This window comes from Suricata suricatta, chromosome 3, assembly GCF_006229205.1.
Source record: "Suricata suricatta isolate VVHF042 chromosome 3, meerkat_22Aug2017_6uvM2_HiC, whole genome shotgun sequence".
Classification (NCBI taxonomy): domain Eukaryota; kingdom Metazoa; phylum Chordata; class Mammalia; order Carnivora; family Herpestidae; genus Suricata; species Suricata suricatta.
The window spans coordinates 44,886,839-44,903,532 of NC_043702.1; the positions used below are offsets into that span (position 1 = coordinate 44,886,839).

A 16,694-nucleotide genomic window follows, 5' to 3' on the forward strand; every position below is an offset into this window, starting at 1 on the left:
GCTAAAATGAACAAAATCAAGAGACTATAGAGTCTGGTGAGGATGTGGAGAAATAGGGACCCTCCCACACTGTTGCTGGGAATATAAACTGGTGTAGCCACTCTGGAAAGCAGTGTGGAGGTTCCTCAAAAAACTATCCATAAAACTTCCCCATGACTCAGCAATAGCACTGCTAGGGATTTACCCAAAGGATACAGAAATGCTGATGCATAGGGGCACATGCACCCTAATGTTCATAGCAGCACTGTCAACAATAGCCAAATCGTGGAAAGAGCCTAAATGTCCATCACCTGATGAATGGATCAAGGAAGATGTGGTATATATATACAATAGAGTATTATATGGCAATGAGAAAGAATGAAATATGGCCATTTGTAGCAACGTGGATGGACCTTGAGGGTGTCATGCTAAGTAAAACAAGTCAGGCAGAGAAGGACAGATACCATATGTTTGCACTCATAGGTCTAATAGGAGAAACCTAACAGAGAGCCATAGGGAGGGGAAGGGGGAACGAGCATTGGGGAGAGAGAGGGACACAAATCATGAGAGACTATTGAATACTGAAATAAACTTAGGGCTGAAGGGGGCGGGGGGAAGGGGATGATGGTCATGGAGGGGGGACACTTGTTGGGAAAAGCACTGGGTGTTATATGGAAACCAATTTGACAAAAAATATTAATAAAATAAAATAAGATAAACTGTAGTTGAGTTTTCTGTATGTACAACCCCCTTCACAAGATATGAAATCTTTCTGTGACTAAAATAAATGACTAAATATTGAGGGGGAAAAATTCTAACTCAAGATCAAAAGAATTGCCTCATTCTATTTTAAAACGTAGACAGGATTGTTTAACTTTTTTCAACATTGCTAAAACACCATCACCAAGCATGGTAAGTTAAAGAATGACCATGATTTATATGTACTTGTAATATCAAAACCAAATTTTCCTAATTAGGGCAGTGGCTTACCATAGTATGATACAGTATACATTTATATGAATGTAGATATACTGTTGTTTTCAACAAATTGTTTATGTGTAAAAAATGACACGACTGTGGATTAGAAAAAGCAAATCAAAGAGCTGTCCTTTAGTGTCTGCCCTTAAAAACCACTGAATTTAAAAAGATGTCTCTTTATTTGCAATGTCAACACACTAGTTACCTAACAATTGCTACTCAGTTCCATATTGATCAGCTGGTATATTTTTAAGCAAATGCAACAAGAGTCTAGAAAACTATTCTACATTTTCCTTACATAATCAATAATCAACTATTAAATTTCAATAGTTGATAAAACCTGTTTCATTTGGTGTGTTTATAAACTTTGTGTACCTGTGTGATCATCTTGAATAAATGGCCATGGTTTCTTCAGCCTGTGTTACTTCTGTTGTACTTTTTCAGAAAAATTAGGACATGCTGAAAAGGAAATGAAAAGGAATAAAGAACATTATTGCAGTGTTGATGAAGGCTTATATCTCTTTTATTTTTACCTTGTAGATGATGAGTTACCACCACTGAAACTTGAACATTCATTTTGTGCTTTGAAAGCGGATAATGGCCCATGCAGAGCAATCCTTACGAGATTTTTTTTCAATATTCACACTCAACAATGTGAAGAATTTATATATGGGGGATGTGAAGGAAATCTGAATCGATTTGAAAGCCTGGAAAAGTGCGAACAAATATGTATGGGAGGTAGGTTTCTGGGGACACTTATTACCAGGAGCTGTTGGGTTCCTTTAACTTTAAAAAAAAAAAAAGTTTAGGGTTATTAGATCTAATCAAAGATTGATAATTTTAGGAAACATGTTAAAGCTATTTTAACATTCCAAGGGATATTTTGTTCACGTTTTCGGCATTCATGTGCAACTATTGTTTTTCATTGTTTATGTCATTTATTATAAATTATATTAAGCCCCATTTATTGTCCTCTATTTTTCTCCATAATAAAGAAGAAAAACCTTTAAGTTCACTGATTTTATTATCTGTAATAAAGTGAATATAATTCAGCCTTCCTGGGCAACTAGGAGTAGGCAGGAAAGAAACTGTTAGTCACATTGACTTAGTCTTTCCTTTATCAGTACTGTGATCCTAGAGCTATTCTCTGTCAAAGTAATAAATCTGAGAATGCACTTTGAGGCTCTCGGTGGCTACTAATTAGAAAATTCTAAACTGCATCAGAAAGCAGAAATAGGGGCATCTGGGTGGCTCAGTCGGTTAAGCACCTGACTCTTGATTTGGGCTCATGGTTTGTGAGTTAGAGCCCTGAATTGGGCTCTGTGCTAACAGTGCAGAGCCTGCTTGGGATTCTCTCTCCCTCTTTCTCTGCCCCTCTCCTACCCTCTCTCTCAAAACAAACTTTTAAAAAAGCAGAAATATATATATATGTATTAAAATTAAATCATTTTCTCTGGGAACTTGGAATATTGTAGAAAATACTACACTTACTGACCCTTATAGATTTCACTGCGCCCAACTTCTCATATTTTTACTAAGTAATAATGTTTAAAAGTATATCATATGATATTCTTTTTAAGCTTTTTGAACACTTTAATTTTGCTTCAATCCTATTAAAAGTATATCATATTATTAACTTTTATTGAACACTTTTATTTTGTTTTAATCCTATTAACACTGCTTCCTGAGTTTTACAAACTATAATGTGGTTTTTATCTCATCTCATGGTGATAAATTCCAAATCATTGCTGGTCAAATTTTGAATGCTTTTATTTCTGTTTTATTCTTCTGAATTGTGAGCTATTTAAAGGATAGAAGACGCTGGATTATATTTATTTCCCCCAGTTTGTAGCCCCAAATTTCCCCACAGTGTGTTCATAGCTATTTGAATGAAACTGTAGTATTACAGAGATGGTATCTTTAGTTAGTAACACTAGGTGCCTCGCTTTTTCGCAAAACAGGCAGCTATGCATTTTCACTTTGACAATGTTTTCCAGAATAGCTTTTACAAAACAGCCTTGGCATCATGATGCTCTTGGCCTGTGGGAAAATGTCAGTGTGTTGAAAAGAGAGAACTTCTCTCCTCCCTGACTCTGTGGGGTGCTTGGTTGTATATTCCAGAGCTGACAGAAAAGGATTGATGCAAATATATTTCTTTGACCTCAGAGAACTTATTTCCTTCTTTCTTCTCATAGATATGCTGGAAATGTTACTAACACAGATTAAGCAGTTCAGTTGTCCTCTGTGGTGCCTTTGGTTTTTGTGACTGCCTGACCATTCTCCATTCATTCTACCTCATTCTCTTCCATACTGGGCCAAGTGTGCTTCTGTGTTGAGTTGAATATCACTCAGAGTTAGCACCTTGGCTCATAGGCCTGGTTGCCCCATTTGTAATTCTCGCTTTGTCCCTTGGCAGCCTAAACATCTTCATCAACTGGCCTCTTTCCAGGAGTACATACCTGTTTATTTTTCACAATTTACAAATAATTTATTTCACCGTTGTGTGAAAGTTACCCTTTTCTTTAGAAATAATCAAACATAATCATTTGGTTCCTCACTGACTGCCTTGCTTATAATATCTCCTAAAACATCATTATATGTTTATATACCTCGCATACGAATATGAGTCTCTTACTTCCATCTTATTATATCTCCAAAAGCCACTTATGTTATTGTTTGAATATCTGAGTGTTTTACATAAAAAGCGAGTGTTTTATATAGAAAGTGTGTTACATAGAAAGTTAAAGATATAGCTGGCATATAGAAAAAGCATTGCTAGACTTTCAAAAGATCATCTAAGAAAAATTCCATCTTCAGCTATGATGCCATAGCTGGAATTGAACTTTCTCTCAGAATATAAATGATTAGAAAACTGTACAAAATATATGAAGCAACTATTTGCAGACATTAATCAAAAGGCAGTGCAGGCTTGTGATCTTTAAGAGAAGAGACTCATGAGATGAGGCTTGCCATCTCTAGCTTTCCGCATGAAGGCTCTTCTGAACTACGGCCAATGAAAGGGAACCCAAGAACAGCATGGTGGTCTCCCTGGGAGACAGTATGGAATTAGAGAGTAGGAGGCTGGGGTGACTGGGTTCTGAGGCGTTATATGTTGGAGACAATGGACATATTAGAGAAAAAGCTAAGAAGTCTGGATAAAGGTCCCTTTGAATTTGTCACTGAATAACAAAATAACATGCACTTGATGAAATTCCGTAAGTTTGAGAAAATATAGTGATTTGGAAGTGGAACAACTCCCAGAGTCCCCGTATAACGGAAAGAAAACCCAAATATATTCATGAAAAACTTTAAGAACTTGAAGATGGTTTTAGAAATCTCATTGGATAGGAGTGCCTGTGTGGCTCAGTCAGTGGAGCGTCCAACTTCCACTCAGGTCATGATCTCCCTCATGGGTTCGAGCCCCACGTCAGGCTCTGTGCTGTAGGTTTAGAGCCTGGAGCCTGCTTGAAATTTTATCTCCCTCTCTCTCTGCCCTTCCCCTCCTCACACTCTGTCTGTCTCTCTCAAAATAAATAAATGTTAAAAAAAGAAAACTCATTGAACAAATAGAAAATTAGACAAATTTGTAAAAGGGCAATTCCATTTAAAATAATGGAACATGAAATTCTTAGGGATGGATATAAATTAAAAACTGCGTAACATTTACAATGAAATCTATAAAACATTGTTAAAAAGTCATTGGCAAATAAAGGAGACATTAACAAACAGACATACAAAACCTATTAAGAGATTGAAAGGCTCATTGTTAAGATATAAATTCTCCCCAAATGGATCTGGAAATTCTATCCTATACCAATCAAACTCCAGCAAGTTTTTGTTTGTACATTAATTAATCAACTGTAAAACTGATATGCAATACAAAAGACCTAAAATGGCAGCCAGTTTTGAATAAAAGAGAAAGTTTGGAGGACTTTATCTGATTTTAAGAATTCTAGTACAGCTCCCGAACTTGAGGAGGATGATGTGAGTATAAGGACAGACAGAAATCTATGGAACAGATAAACAGTCTAGAAATAAATACTATACAACCATGGTTATTTGACTTTCTATGAAGATGGACATATTATTTAAATGGAATTTAAATTCATATTAGAAATGGAATAACCGTTTAATAAAGAAAAACTAACAAACATGATAAAAGCTTTGCTTTGTTTCGATCCTGAACGTAACTTGTTACTCTCTGAAAGTAATCATTTCTTCCTGTGAAACCTGTTTCTACCTAATCATACAGACTAAAATCATTAGTTATATATACAAATATTTATAGTACCTGTTCAAGGGAAAGATCCTTTCAAGTAAAGAATGTGACTGCTTGAAAGCACTTGGAAACATTAGAAAATAATGACGTCAACATGGTGTCATTTTATCCTGTTTTGCTTGCTCATGTCTCCATCTACTAAATTATGTATTTTTTTATTATGCTCATAAGTAGTTTCGATTTTTCCTCGTGTGTAACACATGTTGCTTAGTTGACATGATAAGGTATAAATATTATAGAAGCAGGCCAGTGAAATCTCTCAAAAGTGGTGTTCTCTGTGCAGAGAACCTAATTATTTTACAATTAACTAAGATCAATGTGATTATTTTGAGAAATTGTTGATTTTTTTTGTTTAATACATGTTAATTACTTAAGCATAAATTGTTGACAGAATGCCATTAGGTGTTTCATTGTAGAAATTCATATCAATTTTTAAGTGCTTTTCCTAGGGAAAGGGAAGACGGTATAAGTATAGGGCACATAAGGTAAATCATATGACTTAAACACTATATAGTAAGGTTTGAAAAGTGAAGTTCTGTATTCTTTGGGAAGACCAGTGGGAACTGAAGCTTGTAAACTAACATGCCTGAGAATAAGGGCAAGCCAAACATTTCAGGAACTATCAGTGTGTTAGTTTGATAGGTAGGCACAGCTCTCCTTGTGCATGTAAAGTTGCTTTGTTAGTTGTTTTCAAATATGTATACTTTTGTTTGGTGTATTTATGTATGTAATAACAGAGACATGGAAACATAGGTAATACATTTTAAAAAAAAGTTTGTAAAATGGCTTCAAATACACGGCTCTCAAGATGTTTGTCTTTCCGATTAGTTGCTTTTTTTCCCCTAGCCTAAACCACACTACCGTTGATCATTATTTTTGGAAAAAGATATCATTAGTAAATGCTATATTCTTTATTTGTTTATTTATTTTGAGAGAGAGAGAGCGTGCATATGTGCACCAGTGGGGGAGGGAGAGAGAGAGAATCTCAAGCAGGCTCTGAGCTGTCAGCACTGCGTTTGATGCAGGGCTCAATCTCATGGACCATGAGGTGATAACCTGAACCCAAGTCAACAGACGCTTAGCTGACTAAGTCCCCAGGTGTCCCAGGAAATGATATGTTCTAAATAAATCTACGAAAATATAATAATTTGGGTAGTTTACTGTCAAACTTATCTATTTTTTCAGACTATATTTGGCATAAATAGCAATGAAATAGGGTGTTCATGGTTCTTATTTTCAGAATTGTAAAAAATAATCATTGGTGATATAAATACATTTAAATTCCAGTGTGTCAAATCACATATTTGAGTAAATTCACATGTATACCAGCTAAAGTTATCCAACTTGGAATGGAATCAGAAAACAAACAAGTTATCTCTTTTAAAACTGCATGAACATTAAAATTAAGCATTTCTATGTTCCCATCCAATGGCTGTTGTCAGTAGGCAAACCAATAAAAATTATTCTTTAGCAATCTAGTCTGACGTAACATTTACCTACATATAGTCTTTCTTTGCCCTCATAAATTAAAACTATAACAAATTAGTTGTATGTAAAAATATTTTAGTATAAGCTTATTATAACAATCCACTATCTAATTAAAACACATTAAATGAGAGTTTTTTATTTACAATGAAAAAGACTCCTGAAGTTTTCTTAATATTTAAAATATAATTAGAAACACACCTTTTTTAAAAGACTATTGAATGAAACTTAGTTTTCAAAATTCAAAAAAAAAAGACCTCATTACCTTCTCTTTTGAAGAGGTTTTATTCTCCAAAAAATAACTTAGCTGCTGATTTTGGGCTGAAAGAGGCATATAAGCCAACTCTCTCTCTCTCTCTCTCTCTCTCTCTCTCTCTCTCGCTCTTTCCATTTGTCTCTCTGGCCGTACCGCTAATTATAAGCTGCCTTGACCAAAGCCTTTCTGCATAAAACAAATGATCCTACAACAAGCATCACTCAGCTTTCCTGACATTTACATGACTAAATGAAAATTTCACATATTATATCAATTTGAATTTCATTGCTTATCATTAATGTTTAAAGTTTATATATTCGAGAGAAAGGAGGGGGAGAGGAGGGAGACTGGGAGACAGAGTCCCAAGCAGGCTCTGCACTGGCAGCCTGGAGCCTGAGGTAGGGGCTCCACACCCTGCCGTGTTGGGGCTTGAACTCAGGAACCACCATGAGGTCGTGACCCGAGCTGAAACCAAGAGCGGGACGCTCAAATGACTGAGCCACCCAGGCGCCCCTCATTACCTATCATTTAATTTAGAACTTAGAATCCATACTTTTATATAGTGGGTCAAAGTAACATCCTAGTTCTTGAGTGGAGTCATTCCATTAATTCTTTGAAGTTAAACCAAAAACTATGTCACAGATACTTTTTGCTTCAGTTCTCTTCTGTATTTGGAAATAATAATGCAACATGTAATTGGGTTGAAATAATATAGCAGTGGAACGAATCAGGAAAGGAGAGAATTCTGGTTTCTTCCACCCCCACTCTCAATTCTCTATAGAAATTGTCCTTTTTATATTTCAGACAAATATGAAAGTAATTCAAGCAAAGTAGGCTGCTTGAATTACTTGCATATTTTACATTATCTTAATAACATTTTAAAAAATATTGTTTATTTTCAAGTTAGCTAGTGCATATAGTATATACAGTGTGATCTTGGTTTCAGAGGTAGATTCTATCTTAATCACTTTCTTTTTAAAGTTCATTTATTTATTTTGAGAGAGAGACACAGAGACAGAGACAGCAGGACAAGGGGAGTGGCAGAGAGAGAGAGAGAGAGAGAGAGAGAGAGAGAGAGAGAGAATGAATTCCAAGCAGACTCTGCACTATCAGTGCAGAGACCGATGTGGGGCTTGTCACAAACTGTGGGGTCATGACCTGAGCCGAAATCAAGGACGAGACGCTTAACTGACTGAGCTGCCCAGGCGCCCCATCTCTTAATCACTTTTAATCATAGATCTTTTGAATAGCAAATGTAGTTAACCATAAATTCTTATTGTTGTCAATGTGTTAAAAACTTTCAACATCGTTTTTGAGACAGTATTATGTTAAAATATAGATGGCTTAAAATTTATATAATTAAAATTAATCCTTAGAGAAAATAAGTAATTTATTGATATTACATTAAAGAATAGTTTTAATGGTAATAAATACATCAGTCTAGTTTTTTAAGTTGAAAGTATATATAATTTATTGATATTATAATTCGTGGTAATTGATACATGTTTTTCTTACAGATATTCTAAAGACCAGGACAGAGACCACATTAGAAAAAGGTAAACATTCATTTGTATGCTAATTACAGTGTATTTAAGACACTTAGAAAGTCAATTCTTAGTTTTCTTTGATATGGAGCTCATCATAACCCCATGCAATCTTTGAAATGGTGTTTTCAGTGGATACAGTGAAAAATTAGACACAAATATATGATATTTGTAGGGGAAGCCTTCAAACGCTATATTTAAAACAATTCTAATGCGCCCTGATATTTAGTATGAGATCAGTCACATTCCAGAGTCATGCACATGCTGTTTCAACCACTCCGAAACGGAACTTTAGATGCCTCTACTCTTTAGTTCTCAGAGCTCTAATCCCTTGCTATCTCAGCATTGTGTAGCTTTAGTAAGCTTTATCCAGTGTTCTCCTGAATGGTTATATGCCTTGGAGTTGTGCATCGTCTATATGCAGAAGTAAATGGAAATATTTAACACTAAGTGATTGCTCTTATCATCGTTTTTTAGTGTGTTTGCATACCTTTTATTTTGTGATTTATTTTATTTATTGATTTTATCTAAAAATAATTATTTTGATGCATATATTATATTAGAACATGAAAAAATGTACCAATAGATCAAGAAAGGTATTCTCTTTTCAGTAAAGGTCTAGGCACCGACTTGTTTCAATTACCATTTGTATCATTTGCATTTGAATATTACTGAACAATGAAATCAATTTAACTCAGATGTGACAGAGATACAAAATTCAGTGTATTTTGATTTTACAGACTTCAATTTAATTATGTGAGAAAATTGAAGGCTTTTGTGATGGATAACCTGAAGACATTAGACTTTGAATCAAAATTTATAAATTTGGTAGCAAGGTTTTTATAAATACCACCAGTAGATCTACTTATTCACAAATTTTAAAATAGCTTTCTATAAATGCCGAATTAATCTTTACAAAAATGTTCAATGTTTTTATTAAATGAAAGAAAATATCAACATTTAAATGTTAAGATGTTTTTACAAAAATATGAAATTAAGAAAAAATTATATGCAGATAAAATTTACATCCAATTATGGTATTTATTGTATATTTAAATATTTGGAATTAAATCACTTTTTTTTTTTTTACTAATTCATGTTGATATTTTTCCAAAAATATAGTATCTTACTTTTAGCAAACTTAGTTGTCTCCAAAGACTAAAAAAATTAACAATGTATGAAAAACACTCTAATAAATTGTAAAGCACAGTATACATTATTAGATGTGAGAAGAAGAATGTGGGCTATGAAGGAGCTCGTCTCTGCTAAGAACCACAGGAATCCTTCCCCTATTTGATTCCCGATTTCCCTGACTATTAACTGAGCACATTCAGAGAAACAAAGCGCTTTTACCTTTAACAAGTTATGAATCTTTTTTTTTTTCTGAGTTTTGTTAGATTGGAATGAACTGAAGAAAAAATATAGCATTTCCTTAGATACAAGCTAAAAATGTTCATCCTGTGTAGGTTTATGGTTCTTAATCATCGTAGAAGAAATAGTGGTCATACTGAAGAGCAAAATAAGGGTTTCTCAATTTTGATTTTATTCTACTCCAGTTCACTGCATTGCTTCACTCAGTGAAATTACCAACCAATTCATAATAAAGACCTCTAAATATATCAATTTGAAGTGAACTCTGTGATATGCTTCCTAGCATCAACATTGGATCAGTTATAAAGACAACAGCTTTGAAATAGTTTGGTTTAAGACAATTGCCAAGTAGTGAAAATTAATGTGGTTTGTGGAAGTTGGTCCATGGCTTAAAGTCTGTATTTAGTGTTTTAGCCAAGCATCAGTTTAGAGCAAGTGTTGTGTATGTAGATTTAATACAAATATTACTTTATCTGAGGAATATGGGGCATGAATTTTAGTTTTGTAACCGTATTTTAAACTGTAGGCTCAAGGAGAATTATTTTACAAATGTGCAATTTCAACTTTATCCTAAAATAAATTTATGTCCTACAATGGGGCCCCATAAATAATAGCAACTTCTAGTTGTATAATTTCTTAATTATACTTCTCAGCATAATTTCTTATTGTTTTGTATTCTTTATATGCAGTACATTTTACCTACTCCTTTTTGTTAATTATAGAATTCTTATATTCTGTCAAGATTGTTTTAACATCTTATAAGAAGTACATGCTAAGGCCAAAACATACCAAAATGATATTTGAATATATTTTTGTTCTTTCTGTTATAGAAAAACATTACAAAAGTTTAGAATTTTTTCCCTTGTGCCATAAACTTAACTATAAATTGTTACTATGGGAAAGTAGTAACATTCACATTGAGAAGCAATAAGCAATAGAGTAACTTTCAAATTGGTACTTTCAGAAGTAATAGAAATAGATCTTTTACACTATATTAAATAGGATGTTTTATTTAATAAAACAGTGCTCTCATAGGAAATTGTTTTTTCTAAAGATCTGCAACTGTTGCAGAAATCATTAACAGTATTAAATATATGCTCTTGTAGTAAAACACTCCTGAATATTGCTGCCCTATGATAGAAGAAGAAGTTGCTTCCAGAACTATAAAAGGATACTACAGTTCATTTTGCCACTCTGATAATATAAGTGCAGGGGAAAAAATGGAGGAGTTGGAACTTTGCCCTAAAAATTCAAGTTCCATATATCTAGCGATCATAAATTTGAAAATAAATTTAATTCTCTTTTTTACAGAGTATGCATGTAGACAAGGTTTGTAATGTAGATCACAGTGGCACAACTTTGTGACAGCTGAGTTTAGTCTGGTTTGGAATACTATCAAAGAATGGGTATTAAATTTTTTTCAAGTGCCTCTCCAATCCCTGAATATGTATTTCCTTTCTGCTTCTATACTGTTGGAGTCACTCCAATGCCTGGAATAAGAAAAATAAGACACAGTGGTAGATGTCATACCTAATACAGATTCCAGCATAAGAATTCAGGAACTTCTAAGAATAGCTCTGGAAGCTTCCATATGCCTCAAAGCTTCTGCTCTGATATTTTTAAAAATTGAAACTATTGTAATGAAGCAAGACATTATACTTCTTTCCCTAATGAGAGCCTACACCTGAAAAATACAAAATGTTCCCAGATAATTCCTAAATGTCAGTGCACATAAGCCTAATGAATACAATTAAACCAAAAGTTTGTCATAATATTTTGTACTTCCAAACCAAGGATAAAATAAAATACCTTTTATTCTCTTCATTCATGAAATAGTTGATAGTTAATGCCCTATTAATTTACTGTGAGAAATTTAGAACTTGAAATTTCAATAGCAACTATATGTGACAATAGATCCTTCTTCCTTATTCTGTCACTCTAGATACAGTAGATTATTTTTAATATAGTGCAGTTGTGGATAAAGTTCTATGTTTACCTTGTATCTTTAACTTTTCACGTTTACTCACTAAATGACTTCCATTACTCAGTTATACATTTAATCAACACAAATTATTCACAAAAAAAGTATTCTTTCTGACATTTTTATAATTTCTAGAAAAGCCAGAATTCTGCTTTTTGGATGAAGACAGTGGAATCTGTCGAGGTTATATAACTAGGTATTTTTATAGCAATAATTCAAAGCAATGTGAACGTTTCAAGTATGGTGGGTGCCTTGGCAATCGAAACAACTTTGAGTCACTGGAAGAATGTAAGAACACCTGTGAAGACCCAGGTGAGTTCATTTCCCATCTCATTTACTTCATTTAGAGTCATTCTTTTAAAAATAAGGCGTCTTACGGGATGTTCAGCTTTACCCAGATTTTGTTTCAGCCAGACAAATGAAGATACATTTGCATCCACTAAATCTTATGCTAAAAACTAGTCACTATGTTAACTTAAAAAAAAAAAAGAGGACACCTGGGTGGCTCAGTCAGTTGAGCGTCCAACTCTATAGATTTCAGCTCAGGTCATGATCCTAGGGTCATGATCTCATGGTCATGATCTCAAGCCCTGCATCTGGCTCTGCTCTGACAACACAGAGACTGCTTAAGATTCTCTCTCTTTCTTTCTCTCTCTTTCTTCCCCCCTTCTTTAAAGTGAAATAAAGAAGTAATTTTTAAAAGCAATAGATAGTTAAGAAATGTATAGTAGAAATTACTTCCATAGATTCTTAAAGTTATATTACTTAATTTTCTTTCCTAAGAATATTGTAGTACAGTGTAGGCATAAGAATCTGGCTGCTGAAATCCCTTAGATTTTATAACAATTTGAGAGCAAGCAGTACTTTGGAACGAACCATAGAAAATCAACCAGTTTTTTATAACCATAAAATTTATGGAAGGATTGCCTTAAATTTTAACTGTTAACGTTTTGGACCAAGAACTACAAAGTTACTCAGAAATATTCTTATTAACTGTACATGTAACTGTATATTAACTATATGTGAATATAGTAAATACTCACCATTCACTGATTTAACAGCAATGTGAATAGAATTTTCAGAAGTCTACTCATAACACAACTGCTCTGCTTTGCATTATGTACAATTATGAACTGCTATATTTTAATTGGCTGTATTTTTTTTCCAGTGATGGAACTCCAGGAAGATATAATGAATAATACATCCTTGCCCGAGCCTACAGATAGTATATCACCACTTGATTCTGTGACTAACACGTTACTGCCTGAACCTGTGAACAGTACATTACCGCCTGGTTCTGTGAATAACGACTCCTTCACTCCCCAGCCTACTAACATCCCTAGCTTTTTGGGTAAGAATCTCTCTTTTTTTCAAATTGCTATCAGAAAAATACTATGGTAGCAACAGAAGTGGAATGTATATTAGAACTTTGCTGTTTAAAACAATATAGCTCTTGTTATCTAATAAGGGTGTGTTTAAATACTGAGATTCAAAATATTTAGGACTCAATCTCATAAGAGTGGTAACTTTCCTAATCTATTTTAAAGTATGCTTTGAAGTAGGTTTTTGATTATATATCACATGAGAACGTCCCTATGATTTTCAACTCTATGCCACATTAGCTTATAAAATAATGCTGAGAATTATCTGTATCAATGTCTGATGAAAGTGTTATAATGGCAGCAATGTTTTAAAGGCAGTAAGGCGTGCTTAAACTGAGCATGGCATTGGGCAAGGTCTCAGGTGTTTGGCCACCGGACAGATTAGTAATTTGTCGAGTGACCATCCCCAAAGGTTATGTCACTCTGAAAGGAATTTACTTTTGGATTTATGCAAAATTCTTTTCTGGGCTATACCTGGGCTATTTGCGGCTATTCTGAAGATAGTTTTCTGCATATTTATCAAATTTAAACACGCATAAAGGAAATATGCCAACAAAAATGCAGAACCGGGAAAATAGTAAAAATATTGGAAAACATAACCAGAAATCACAAATATCTGGGCAGTAAAAAGCCATTTAGAAAGCTGAAAGTTAGCAGGATAAAGATAAGGTCCTACCTATATTTTAAAAATCACATGTGCTCATTCAAGAATTGGAGATTTTGCTTAGAAGCAGTTCAAGTGAAGTTTTAAATGTAAAGTTGACAAGAGTTGAAAGAGTTCTGTGGCTATTAAATTTGTAGCCCTTGGGTAAAAAGAGACTGGGGCAGAGGTTCACCACCCCAGCCATTTATCAGAATCTGATGGGATTCGGAATCAGAAAGTCTCTGAGCAGGTCTTTACAACAAACAAATAAGCAAGCATGCACACGGCAAACAAAACGTCTGCCCAGATGGATTTAAAGCATTGCAATGTTGACTATCCCTTATGTAGCATGAGGAATATATGCACAGATGTTTGTCCCACACTGGCCTGATCATGTCTGTGAGTTTTGCTTCAGCCCTGAAAGCCATACCTTAGAAGTCACAAAGGACCAGAAACATGTTTATAGAACAACTGGGAAGCATACGGAGATGTGAGACCTAAAGAGGAACATCATACAGACTCAGTACTTGTAGCACCATCACGTGAAAGGAAATAGGTTCTCTACATCCCTAAGCCTCGGTGTCCGCCAGTTTACTCTGCACTTCCCCACATCCCTACCCCTCCTTGTTTCCCTCAAGCCAGCCTAAGAATCGGGGTTAATTCATGACATCTAAAGTAGAAGTCTCTTTGTGTAAAGTGTTTATTTTTTAATGTGAGGTCTTAAAAAATGGATGAGTAACTTAGGGATTAAATTCCCTAAACTGTAGGCACTCAAATTCCAATAGCACTTGAGATGTCATTAAAGGGCATACAAAATTTCAGAAGGAGTTTGAAAACATAGTATATTCAAATGCCTTCAGGTCCTTAGATTAGATTTGATAATTAGAGCAGTGAATTCAATGCCAGATGAATTCATTTTTAAACATGACTTTGTAATCATAGTAACGATAAATATCTTTGTAGTTCTGATTTGTTATCTGTAAAATTAAGTAATTTCATTGCATTGTTTCTTTGTGTTCTTCCAGCCCTGTGCCTTTCAGTGACATTTTGTTTAATCCAATTAAGAATCACATATTGAAAAAGGATGTTAATCCTATGGTGTGAAAGATGTGCAAGTTTAGAATAACAAACTTAATGGGTTTAAAGATATATGTGATACAGTATATCTGCTAATAAAATAAATGCATGAAATCAATTTTAAATATGTTTCAGTATTTTTTGTTTGGATTACTTCACTAATTCAAATAAAGGTCTTCATTCAGTTGTCATTATAATGAATGGAGTAAGTTAGGAGATGGTTGCAGCTTAAAGTTTTATGAAATATAAAAATCATGATTTTGGGGCAGGTACTTTACCAATATAGAAAGAAAGAGACAGGGTCACCTGGCTGACTCAGTCAGTTAAGCGTTCAACTATTGATCTCAGCTCAGGTCATGATCTTGTGGTTCGTGAGTTTGAGCCCTGCATCGGGCCCTGTGCTAATGGTGCAGAGTCTGCTTGGAATTGTCATTCCCCTCTGCCCTTCCCCTGCTTGTGCTCTCTCGCTCTCTCAAAATAAATAAATTCAAAAGAAATTTTTAATAAAAATTTAAAAAAAGAAAGGGAGAGATAAAATATGTTTGAGAAAGTAAATGAGTTTTAAAAACTGGCTGATAAATGTCCTAAGTTTTTATGTAGCTGCACCGTAAAAAGTATAAAAAATTAATGGTTATAACGATAAATTATTAACTAAGGAAATAGTAAAAATTCACAACATGAACTTAAAAGAAAATACTAAAAGGATTTTTATTTAAAACAATGACATTTAATTCTTTCATGGTAACTGCATTTAACCTTAGGGAAAATCTGCCTTCTTTGTCTAGAGAATTTTATTTTTTATTGTATATGTTTGCCTCAAAATCTAAATTCCTCTAGACAGTGTGACTATGTGTTCTTATTTCTAGGAGCATTTGTTACTTATTCTTTTGTTTTTATAACATTCCTAAGCTAAAACATGAAATAATGTTGCAATAACTACTACAGAAAGTTTGAGACCAAGAGTGGCTTAACATGTGAAGGATGACAGTGAAGCAACACCTTCCCTCTTTTTAAGATCGATGTGATCCCTCAGCCACTCCATCCAAGATGCAGAAGGAGGAAAGCAGCGTCCCTCTTCAAGGAGACCTGATGATCCTTTCTCCACCTCATCCAAGTAGCATAATGTAGGAAGGCAGCTGTGCCCCCACTTTTCCTAGACCTAGATTATCCTCTCCTCTTCCACCAAAGGTTTTTGCTGAGCTCTGTGAAGACTCTTCATATTCCAGCTCAAAAATAACTACATCTACCAGTGCTTGCAATTATATTAAGGTATTTTATTACAATTTAAGAAAATATGGTCCCATGTGTATGTAAACCTCGTTCTATTAGCAAATGAGTAAGCTTCTCTGATTAGTTTCTTTTGAATAGATGTAATTCTTTTTATTTAGAATCAATATATAGGAATAATAACATGCCCCACAACATGAATATGGTCGTGTTCATTTAAAATTCTTTCCCATGCAGTATTTAATACATAGTAGCAGAATATTTACTATTGAAGCTTGAAAAGATGTGAGTTCTTTGTGTGCAACCTTTCATTTATGCATGTGAGAGGGTTATCATTTTTTAAAAATATTTTTACATTATAGTACTTGTTTTGCTTGTTGGTGGTGTTTGCTTATTTAATACATTCCGTCAAGGACAGAAATTACATGCTGGTCCCCCCCTAGGGAGTGTGTCTTGGGTTTTTCCCTTATTATTTTCTTTACTTTTTTTTTT

At 34.1% G+C, this 16,694-nt stretch overlaps 1 protein-coding gene across 1 annotated transcript in view; it reads left to right on the forward strand.

Annotated features, from left to right (window-relative positions):
- TFPI (tissue factor pathway inhibitor) overlaps positions 1-16,694 on the forward strand; it is a 70,716-nt gene that overhangs the window by 31,198 nt on the left and 22,824 nt on the right. Inside the window, exons 3-6 of the mRNA XM_029933289.1 lie at positions 1,498-1,695; positions 8,495-8,533; positions 12,009-12,185; positions 13,042-13,224. Of these exons, the coding sequence (XP_029789149.1) occupies positions 1,498-1,695; positions 8,495-8,533; positions 12,009-12,185; positions 13,042-13,224 (597 nt within the window). The remainder of the gene's footprint in view (positions 1-1,497; positions 1,696-8,494; positions 8,534-12,008; positions 12,186-13,041; positions 13,225-16,694) is intronic.